At 34.0% G+C, this 12,393-nt stretch overlaps 1 protein-coding gene across 1 annotated transcript in view; it reads right to left on the reverse strand.

The window, feature by feature from the left end:
- Nucleotides 1-12,393, reverse strand: part of LOC133564224 (partitioning defective 3 homolog B-like) — a 405,625-nt gene that overhangs the window by 274,094 nt on the left and 119,138 nt on the right. Inside the window, exons 8-10 of the mRNA XM_061918379.1 lie at nt 10,942-11,067; nt 7,836-8,076; nt 2,110-2,218 (exon numbers count right to left, since the gene is read on the reverse strand). Of these exons, the coding sequence (XP_061774363.1) occupies nt 2,110-2,218; nt 7,836-8,076; nt 10,942-11,067 (476 nt within the window). The remainder of the gene's footprint in view (nt 1-2,109; nt 2,219-7,835; nt 8,077-10,941; nt 11,068-12,393) is intronic.

A 12,393-nucleotide genomic window follows, 5' to 3' on the forward strand; every position in this document is an offset into this window, starting at 1 on the left:
TGATTTTCAAGGAAAAAAATGTTTTTAAAGGTAAAAGATTATTTTCACAGGGAAAAAATGCTTTTCAAGGTAAACGTTGATTTTCAAGGGAAAAAATTATTTTCAAAGAAAAAAATTATTTTCAAGGTAAAAGTTGTTTTTCAAGGAAAAAAATGATTTTCAAGAAAAAAAATATTTTCAAGGTAAAAGTTGTTTTTCAAGGTAAAAAATAATTTTCAAGGTAAAAGTTGATTTTTAAGAGAAACAAATATTTTAAAGGTAAAAGTTGATTTTTAAGGTAAAAGTTGATTTTCAAGGAAAAAAAATATTTTCAAGTTTAAAATTGATTTTCATGACAAAAAGTGATTTACAAAGAAAAAATGATTCTTAAGGAAAAAAATGATTATCAAGGTAAAAGTTGATTTTCAAGGGAAAAAAAGATTTTCAAGGTAAAAGTTGATTTTCATGCCAAAATAATGATTTTCAAAGGAAAAAAAAGATTTTTAAGGAAAAAATAATTTCAAGGTAAAAGTTGATTTTCAAGGGGAAAAAAATATTTTCAAGGTAAAAGTTGATTTTCAAGGGAAAAAATGTTTTTAAAGGTAAAAGATTATTTTCACAGGGAAAAAATGCTTTTAAAGGTAAAAGTTGAGTTTCAAGGGAAAAAAATATTTTCAAGGTAAAAGTTGTTTTTCAAGGAAAAAAATTATTTTCAAGGTAAAAGTTGATTTTCAAGAGAAACAAATATTTTCCAGGCAAAAGTTGATTTTCAAGGAAAAAAAATATTTTCAAGGTAAAAGTTGATTTTCAAGAGAAAAAACATTTTCAAGGTAAAAGTTGATTTTTAAGGTAAAAGTTGATTTTCAAGGGAAAAAAATTATTTTCAAGGTTAAAGTTGATTTTCAAGGACAAAAATGATTTTCAAAGTAAAAGTTGATTCTCATGACGAAAAATGATTTTCAAAGAAAAAAAAGATTTTTAAGGAAAAAAATTATTTTCAAGGTAAAAGATGATTTTCAAGGGAAAAAACTGATTTTCAAGGTAAAAGATGATTTTCAAGGGAAAAAACTGATTTTCAAGGGAAAAAAAATATTTTCAAGGTAAAAGTTGATTTTCTTGACAAAAAATGATTTTTAAAGAAAAAAAAGATTTTTAAGGAAAAAATGATTTTCAAGGTAAAAGTTGATTTTCAAGAAAAAATAAGATTTTCAAGTAAAAGTAGATTTTCATGACAACAAATGATTTTCAAAGAAAACATTTTTTTAAGGAAAAACATTATTTTCAAGGTAAAAGTTGTTTTGCAAGGGAAAAAATGATTTTCAAAGAAAAAAATGATTTTCAAGAAAAAAAATATTTTCAAGGTATAAGTTATTTTTCAAGGAAAAATATATTTTCAAGGTAAAAGTTGATTTTCATGACAAAACATGATTGTCAAGGTAAAAGTTGATTTTTTAAGGTAAAAGTTGATTTTCAGGGAAAAAAATGATTTTTAAGGTTAAAGATGATTTTCAAGGGGAAAAAAATGCTTTTCAAAGTAAAAGTACATTTTCAAGGAAAAAAAATATTTTCAAAGTAAAAGTTGATTTTCATGACAAAAAATTATTTTCAAGGAAAAAAAGATTTTTAAAATCGACAGTTTAATTAAATGATAAATGGGTTGTACTTGTATAGCGCTTTTCTACCTTCGAGATACTCAAAGCGCTTTGACACTACTTCCACATTCACCCATTCACACACACATTCACACACTGATGGCGGGAGCTGCCATGCAAGGCGCTAACCAGCACCCATCAGGAGCAAGGGTGAAGTGTTTTGCTCAAGGACACAACGGACATGACAAGGTTGGCAGAAGGTGGGGATTGAACCAGGAACCCTCAGGTTGCTGGCACGGCCACTCTCCCAACTACACCGCGCCGTCCCTTAAAACAATTTTTAGAATGAATAATGAAATCCAGAGGCAAATTCATTCATTTTTCGCCATTACAAGCGGCCCTCTGATGGCAGCCCTAACTTCCAAGTGGCCCTCAGTGAAAACGAGGTAGACATCCCTGTATTAGTACTTTAAGTTCGTATTTCGAGGTTCCGCTGTATATTTTCTGCATAACTGTTGTGTGGTACAGTAGCACTCACCTTTCTTGAGGTCAATTCTTAATCTGCGTCCTCCTGTCTTATTGACCATCAGGCTGGACAGAGTGGGACTTTTCTCTGGAAGTGACTGCTCACTCCTCCCTTTCGAGCTCTAGGTAGATAGAACAGAGGACAAGCAAACTATTATTGCGTTTAAGGAAATAGATGAACTCTCTGGTTTGAACCTAAAGATGGGTCTGGGCCGATATTTGATAAGTCAATTAACCGACGATGAAGGAAAATTAAGTTGGCAAGTTTTCCAGCGTCGATAAGTTGCAATGTGGGTACTTCAAGAGCATTCATGCTCTTCAACTGCTTTAACACTCCTGACGGTTAGTATTACTGTATTAAATTAAAATGATCAATGAACAACCAATCCTAACTGCACTTATACGCAGAGGTGGGTAGAGTAGCCAGAAATTGTACTCAAGTAAGAGTACTGTTACTTTAGAGCAGGGGTCACCAACGTGGTGCCCGCAGGCACCAGGTAGCCCGTAAGGAACAGATGAGTCGCCCGCTGGCCTGTTCTAAAAATAGCAGCACTTACCAGTGAGCTGCCTCTATTTTTTTTTTTTTTTTATTTACTAGCAAGCTGGTCTAGCTTTGCTCGACATTTTAAATTCTAAGAGAGACAAAACTCAAATAGAATTTGAAAATCCAAGAAAATATTTTAAAGACTTGGTCTTCACTTGTTTAAATAAATTCATTTAATTTTTTACTTTGCTTCTTATAACTTTGAGAAAGACAATTTTAGAGAAAAAATACAACCTTAAAAATGATTTTAGGATTTTTAAACACATATACCTTTTTACCTTTTAAATTCCTTCCTCTTCTTTCCTGAAAATTTACATAAATGTTCAAGTAAATATATATTTTTTTATTGTAAAGAATAATAAATAAATTTTAACTAAATTTTTAATTTTAGCTTCTGTTTTTTCGATGAAGAACATTTGTGAAATATTTCTTCAAACTTTTTATGATTAAAAACCCAAAAAATAATTCTGGCGAATCTAGAAAATCTTTAGAATCAAATTTAAATCTTATTTCAAAGTCTTTTGAATTTCTTTTAAAATTTTTGTTCTGGAAAATCTAGAAGAAATAATGCTTTGTCTTTGTTAGAAATATAGCTTGGTCCAATTTTGTTATATATTCTAACAAAGTGCCGATTGGATTTTAACCTACGGTATTTAAAACATGTCATCAAAATTCTGAAATTAATCTTAATCAGGAAAAATTACTAATGATGTTACATAAATTCTTTTTTGTATTTTTTCAAAAAGATTTGAATTAGCTAGTTTTTCTCTTCTTTTTTTCGGGTGAATTTTGAAGATAAACTATTTCAAAATGTGATTTTCATTTTATTTCTGTTTTCTCCTCTTTTAAACCGTTCAATTAAGTGTTTTTTTCATCATTTATTCTCTACAAAAAACCTTCCGTAAAAGGAAAAAAAAATGTACGACGGAATGACAGACAGAAATACCCATTTTTTTAATATATATATATATATATATATATATATATATATATATATATATATATATATATGTATATGTATATTATGTGTATATGTATGTATATATATATATATATATATATATTTATTAAAGGTAAATTGAGCAAATTGGCTATTTCTGGCAATTTATTTAAGTGTGTATCAAACTGGTAGCCCTTTGCATTAATCAGTACCCAAGAAGTAGCTCTTGGTTTCAAAAAGGTTGGTGACCCCTGCTTTAGAGATTCATTACTCAAGTAAAAGTAAGGAGTAGTCACCCAAATATTTACTTTAGTAAAAGTAAAAAGTATGTTGTGAAAAAACTACTCAAGTACTGAGTAACTGATGAGTAACCTGTTCGTTTAAGGATGACTGCAACAAGTAAAGCACAAAAACATAAAAATAGCAATGAACAAATTCAGAGCCAGGAATATCTCTTAAGCAACTAAAACAATAATATATATATTAAATAATATATTTTTGGTTTTACACTGTATTGAAAAAAAAATTGAAAATTAATATTACCTTTGCAACCTCATTATACTATTGGCTAAGTTTTATATTCATATATGTAAGTTTCTCAATACCCAACCTGTTTTTTGTGCCTTTAAAAAAGATTTAGAACTCTACATTAAAACACTCTACCTCTTAACAACCAAAAAGCTGTGAAAATGATGATGCTGTGTTCCAAATTTAAGTTATTTACTGAGATTGAGTGAGCCTATGGCTTTGCACTTTGTTTATTTCATATATATATATTTTTTTTGCATTCTATTTTGGTTACTTTTAATTTACAACCCCCTGGCGCTGTTTTGTACGGTTTTTATACTGTTTTGTACTGTTTTTGTACTTACTTTGATTATTATTTTCCACTGTTTGTAAATGTTGAAATTTATAAATAAAGGTTTATAAAATTTTTTAAAAAGTGTGCAGTTAATCATGTGACCGCCTGGCTCTGTTTGATTGGTGAAACGCATTCATGTGATAGATCCTACTTTGAAGGTCTGTCGGACAAACCAAAAGAAAACAAAGCGTGCATTAACAGATCGATAAAAATCGGTAGCGAGCTGAATGTAGATAAATGGAGCGGAGTAGAAGTAGTGTTTCAACTCTATAAATATACTCAAGTAAAAGTAAAAGTATGTCACATTAAAACTACTCATAGAAGTACAATTTATCCCAAAAGTTACTCGAGTAAATGTAACAGAGTAAATGTAGCGCGTTACTACCCACCTCTGCTTAAACGGATGGACTATAACTTAAATGCTAACATGTAAACAACAGACATTGACGTCTTTCCCCATTACGGAATGTTATTCTCCAATGTAAAATTGCATTAACCCATTACAGTCTAAACTTACTCAATGACCTAGTGTTTAGAGTGTCCGCCCTGAGATCGGTAGGTCGTGAGTTCAAACCCCGGCCGAGTCATACCAAAGACGATAAAAATGGGACCCATTACCTCCCTGCTTGGCACTCAGCATCAAGAGTTGGAATTGGGGGTTAAATCCATCCATCCATCCATTTTCTACCGCTTATTCCCTTTTAGGGATCGCGGGGGTCGCTGGCGCCTATCTCAGCTACAATCGGGTGGAAGGCAGGGTACACCCTGGACAAGTCGCCACCTCATCACAGGGCCAACACAGATAGACAGACAACATTCACACTCACATTCACACACTAGGGCCAATTTAGTGTTGCCAATCAACCTATCCCCAGGTGCATGTCTTTGGAAGTGGGAGGAAGCCGGAGTACCCGGAGGGAACCCACGCATTCACGGGGAGAACATGCAAACTCCACACAGGAAGATCCCGAGCCTGGATTTGAACCCATGACTGCAGGAACTTCGTATTGTGAGGCAGACGCACTAACCCCTCTGCCACCGTGAAGCCGATCTCGAGATTATTTTGCTAAAAGTAAAGGGGGGGGGGGGGGTTAAATCACCAAAGATTATTTATTTAACTTGGTATTTAAAAGTTAACATTTGAATTACAATGTTAAAACTACAGATGTCCGATAATATCGGAGTGACGATATTATCGGCCGATAAATGCTTTAAAATGTAATATCGTAAATGATCGGTATCAAAAAGTATAATTTACAACTTTTTAAAACGCTGTACGGAGTGGTACACGGACATAGGGAGAAGTCTAGAGCGTCAATAAACCTTAAAGGCACTGCCTTTGCGTGCTGGTCCAATCACATAATATCTACGGCTTTCAACACACACACAAGTGAATACAACGCATACTTGGTCAACAGCCATACAGGTCACACTGAGGGTGGCCGTATAAACAACTTTAACACTGTTGAAAATATGCGTCACACTGTGAACCCACAACAAACAAACAAACACATTTCGGGAGAACAGCCGCACCGTAACACAACATAAACACAACTGAACAAATACCCAGAACCCCTTGCAAAACTAACTCTTCCGGGACGCTACAATATACACCCCCCCGCTACCTCCCAAACCCCGCCCACCTCAACCTCCTCATGCTCTGTCAGGGAGAGCATGTCCCAAATTCCAAGCTGCTGTTTTGAGGCATGTTAAAAAAAATAACGCACTTTGCCATGTTGGCATTTTTTTTTTCCATAACTTGAGTTGATTTATTTTGGAAAACATTGTTAGATTGTTTAGAGCAGGGGTGCCCATTACGTCGATCGCGAGCTACCAGTCGACCGCGGGGGGTGTGTCAGTCGATCTCCAGCCAGGCTTTTAAAAAAAATAGACCTGAAAATTAGTGATCATCAATCTTCACCAAGACGTCACTTAAATGACATTCACGGTACCGGAGGGTCTTGTGAGATGACGCTGGCTGCTGCAAGATCATTATTATGAAAATATGACCGAGAGGAAGGCGAGAAACACTTTTTATTTCAACAGACTCTCGCGCCGTACCTTCCGTCAAAACTCTAAAGGCCGACTGCACATTTCCTATCTTCACAATAAAAGCCTTGCTTCATGCTGCCTGCGCTAACTAAATACAGAGTCTCGGAAAACTGGCGTGCACAAGCGATGCCTCAGAAAGCTGGCGTGCACATCACTTGTGCACGCCAGCTTTCCGAGACTCTTATTTTGTTAGCGCAGGCAGCATGAAGCAGGGCTTTTATTGTGAAGATAGGAAATGTGCAGTCGGCCTTAAGAGTTTTGACGGAAGGAACGGCGCGAAAGTCTGTTGAAATAAAAAGTGTTTCTCGCCTTCCTCTCTGTCATTTTTTCATAATAATGAACTGGCAGCAGCCAGCGTCATCTCACAAGACCCTCGGGTGCCGTGAATGTCAATCAAGCAAGCTACGGAATTTGCCCCCAATGTTTTTCTTGTAAAGTGTATGGAAGCTGGATGAATTAGATGCCAAAAACCAACCACTTTCATGTGGTATTGTACAGAAAGGACAACTTTTTTTTCTCCTCCATTTGAAAATGTGGGCGTTATCATCATTACTGTCTGATTCCAATCAATGCAAGTCATCAGAATCAGGTAATACACCAACTTATATTCTTGTCTTTGTGAAAGAAAGACATCTATATGTGTTACACATGCTTGTATTATCATTAAACACATTTAACTTGTTTACAAAAAATGTCTCTTTCATAAATAAATAAATATAAATGATATATATAAATGAGGTAGATCCCCTCGAGTTGGTCAATTGAAAAGTAGCTCGCCTGCAGAAAAAGTGTGGGCACCCTTTATCACAACAAAATTAGGCATAATAATGTGTTAATTTCACGACTGTTATATCGGTATCGGCTGATATCGGAATCGGTAATTGAGAGTTGGACAATATCGGATATTGGCAAAAAAGCCATTATCGGACATCTCTAGTTAAAACATATGAGAAATACAAGTTAATTGCATATGAAATGGTATATTTTCATTATTATTATTTTGTACTGTCATTACAACAGTGGTTAATTTGGTCTGAAACAATTAACGGCAATAATATCGTCTATCGGCAATCATTTGTAGGTCAATATATCGTCGAGCAAAATTTGTCATCGGCCCATGCCGAGCTTAAGAACCAATACAGGGTTAAATATTGCAAAAAAAGCACATGTTTTTGCACACTAGCAAATATGAATCTAGCTGGAGTTGTGTGTGTTTTATATAACTTAGCTTATTATAGATGAGGCTGTTTTTGTGAGTGCATGTGTGTTGTTTGTAAGTTGTGTTACACTTAGTCATCTCCGCCAAAGTATCCTTGAATCAGGTTAGCTTGAGGCACTCACAGCATCATCCGAAGTGGCGGCGTTTTCGGCCACTCTCTCCGGGTGCCTGAACACAGGTTTGGCTTTGACAGGCGGGGGCGGTTCTTTGGTCCGGGGGATTCGGGGACTGACGTCAGGACCCGTGCTGTTGCCAAACAGCTGACCTATGAGGCTCTTTTCAAAGTGCTCCCTGTTGGACGAGGGGAGCACTTCCACGGAAACGACCGCAGAGTGCATTGCCTGCCGAAAGATTTCTTGAGATCTGACGATAAAAAAAAAAAAAGAGAAAGAAGGTGAATGGGAATAAAGACAAAGGAAGAAAATGATATCAATTGTGTGCTGCGTTGTGGACACACACGGCATCATTAACTACGTTGATAATGCCATGAATCACATCTGTATTAGTATTATCTTGCCTGTCATTTAGTGCAGGCATCAATTAAGAGACATAATATGATTAAATACATACATTATACTATTAGGATGATTCATTAATTAATCAAAACTGGCTAATTGATCACTATCCGCATACAAGAAACTATGTAGTCTATCATCACATAGCAGGCCTGGGCAGTTATCTTGACTCGGGGGCCAAATTTAGAGAAAAAAATGTGTCCAGGGGCCGTTGTATGTATTTTTAGGAACACAAAACAAAACCTAGCGATAATGGGTGATTGGAGAAATAATGGAGACGTCAAAGAAGAATGCTGTTGGTGGAAAGCGGTGGATTGCAGCTGCCTTTAGCACCGAAACACAGCCGGTGTTTCTTTGTTTGTTGTGAAGCTTTAACACAGAGCGGTCAAGCGAACATGTTTCTCTACGTCAACCAGCAAGTTTTTGGATGGAAAAATTGTTATATTAAGTCGGCTCTTACCGGAGACTTCAGTGGATTGTGGGACCTCCTCCTGTAGCTGTCAAAATGGCAGCCGTGATATTGACTCCTCGGCTTCTCTCAGAGACACTGGCGTTCACCGCAGCCATCCGACTTTCAGGTATGACGGTATAATCTGACTAAAATACTATTAACACAATAAGCAGATAAGGGTTTTTCCGGAATTATCCTAGTAAATGTGTCTAATTACGTCGCTTTTTCTTTTTTTTTTTTTTTTGTGCCTCACTAACTTTCCTCATCCACGAATCGTTCATCCACGCTCAAATTAATGGTGAAATCGTTCCTTTCTCGGTCCAAATAGCTCCTGCTGCTGGTGGCCATGATTGTAAACAATGTTCAGATGTGAGGAGCTCCACAACACGTGACGTCACGCGCACATCGTCTGCTACTTCCGGTACAGGCAAGGCTTTTTTATTAGCGACCAAAAGTTGCGAACTTTATCGTCGATGTTCTCTACTAAATCCTTTCAGCAAAAATATGGCAATACCGCGAAATTATCAAGTATGACACATAGAATGGACCTGCTATCCCCGTTTGAATAAGAACATTTCATTTCAAATGTACTTCTAGTGTATATACTTGTTCTTATGCTATGTGAACTCACTATGTTCTCTGCTGGCTGTACATATCCTACTAAATAAGACTTACACTGTTTCAATGTCCACATTTCTCTGTTGATGCAATTGTTGATGACTGAAGTTCTGATATCAACCAAAGCTCCTCATCCCACCCCCCGGATTGTAAATAATGTAAATAATTCAATGTACATACTATGATGATTAACGTATGTGATGACTGTATTATGTTGATAGTATATATTTGTACCATGAATTGATTAACGTGGACCCCGACTTAAACAAGTTGAAAAACTTATTCGGGTGTTACCATTTAGTGGTCAATTGTACGGAATATGTACTGTACTGTCCAATCTACTAATAAAAGTATCAATCAATCAATCAATCAATCAATATATATACATACACACATATATATATATATGTGTGTATGTATATATATGTCTATATATGTGTATATACATATGTGTATATATATATATATACACACATCTATATATACATATATACACACACATATATATACATATACTGTATATACACATATGTATATACACATATATAGACATATATATACATACACACATATATATACAGTAAATATACACATATATATACACATATATATATATATATATATATATACATACACACACATATGTACACCCACATATATATACACATGTATACACACACACACGCACGCACGCACACACACACACACACACATATATACATATAAACACATATTTATATATATGTATATATATAGATATATATATATACACATACTTGTATTTGCTGATAATGTAGTTAAAAACATTTTTTTTAAAGCCAATAACGATGAAATGAGCCCATAACTGAAACATGTCAAAAAGCCAAAATATATGCGCCGATAATCAGTTAAATCCCTAAAATGTATCTCTTCTAGCAGAACAAAGGCTGATTCTACAGTGTTCTATTCTGCTTAAAGGTGAAATATAATCCTCTAACAATACTATGGGTGAACTCATCTTACTCAATATATATATAGTGATGCAATGTAATTATTATCACCTCTATATCAGTTATTGTGTTCCCTTTGTAATCCCGTTTCATGTGGGTTCTGTAATTTTCTATAATCACGTTACACTCCCAAACCCAAACATTTCAGGCTACTTCCCAGGTACTACACTGATGTAATAAACACATCTAATCCCAAAGCTGAACAGATCTTCTCTGAAAGCAATACAAGAGAATGGTGATTGAAAACAAAATGATCCCCCGTGGAATATCCCTCAGACATCTGCCAAGTGTCTTCACTACTGTTCTGTAATGTCGTCGCATGTTATACGAGCCCTCCGACAAGGTGATATCAGTGAAAACAGGAATAGAGACCTAGAACTGAATTTGAAAAGCATTGTCTCGTTCAGGATCGCAGATATGCAACATTCTTATTGTTAAGTGAGGAATTACATTTGTAATACTCCTCTCGCTGTCAAAATGAAACGAGGAAGTCAAATCAGGACTGATCATATCTTTGTAAGAGGGCTACTAATGTAGCTTACCACCACCATTGTGTGAATGTAAACTAGATGAATAATGGGTTACAGTGTATAACGCTCTATGTATAACCTCAATGCATTATTATTATTAAGCGCAAAAACCATGAAAAACTCACTGGCTGAATGTCTTGTCCATGAGGTCAGTGTTGTTGATCTTGACGATGCACTCGTCTTCTTGGAACAAACCTTCTTTACTGGAGCGACTGTCTTCCTCTACTCCACGGATGTACAAACCGAGGGACCTGTGAGCACAGTTGTCCGTGGAAATGAGTTATGAACATTGGAAAAGCACAATATGTTGATGGCTTTTTTTTCTAGCAACCATTTTCATTAGCAATCATGTGAACTGATTGTAAATAAAGAATTAAAATGCATTGACACAATCCATGCGAGTCGGGTTCTATAATATCTTAAACATATGTAACCTATTTTTGTTTACAATATAAATTAATACGTACAATATACATATACATTATAATTATAAATGTATATGTAGATATAGTAATATAGTAATAGTTTGAACACACCTTCTCATTCAATGTGTTTTCCTTATTTTCATGACTATTTACATTGTAGATTGTCACTGAAGGCATCAAAACTACTTGACAAAGATAGGTGAAATAAATGCAAACATATTTTATTCTAGTTTCTTCAAATTAGCCACCCGCCGCTCTGATCACTGCTTTGCACACTCTTGGCGTTCTTTCGATGAGCTTCAAGAGGTAGTCACTTGAAATGGTTTTTACTTTACAGGTGTCATAGTTTTGATGCCTTCAGTGACAATCTCCAATGTTAATAGTCATGAAAATAAAGAAAACGCATTGAAATGAGAAGGTGTGTCCTATATACACATATACCTATTTATACGTATATATATATATATATATATATATATATATATATATATATATATATATATATATATATATATATATATATATATATATATATATATATACATACATATATATACATATATACATGCATACTGTGCATATATATACATACATACATACTGTATATATACATACATATATACATGCATACATATATATATACATACATATATACATACATACATATATATACATACATATATACATGCATTCATATATATATATACATACATACACATACATACATATATACATACATACATATATATACACACACCTATATTGTATACATGTACATATATACATACATATATACATACATAAATACATCTACATATATATATATATATATATATATATATATATATATATATATATATACACACACACACACATATATGTATATGCATGTATATACATATATACATGCATTCATATATATATATATACATACATACATGTATATATATACATGTATACACATATATACATATACACATATATATGCATATATACACATATATACATATACACATATATATGCATATATACACATATATACATACATATATACACATATATACATACATACACATACATACATATATATATATATATACACCTATATTGTATACATGTACATACATATACATACATATATACATCCACATA

The sequence above is a fragment of the Nerophis ophidion genome, linkage group LG13 (assembly GCF_033978795.1).
Source record: "Nerophis ophidion isolate RoL-2023_Sa linkage group LG13, RoL_Noph_v1.0, whole genome shotgun sequence".
NCBI lineage: Eukaryota > Metazoa > Chordata > Actinopteri > Syngnathiformes > Syngnathidae > Nerophis > Nerophis ophidion.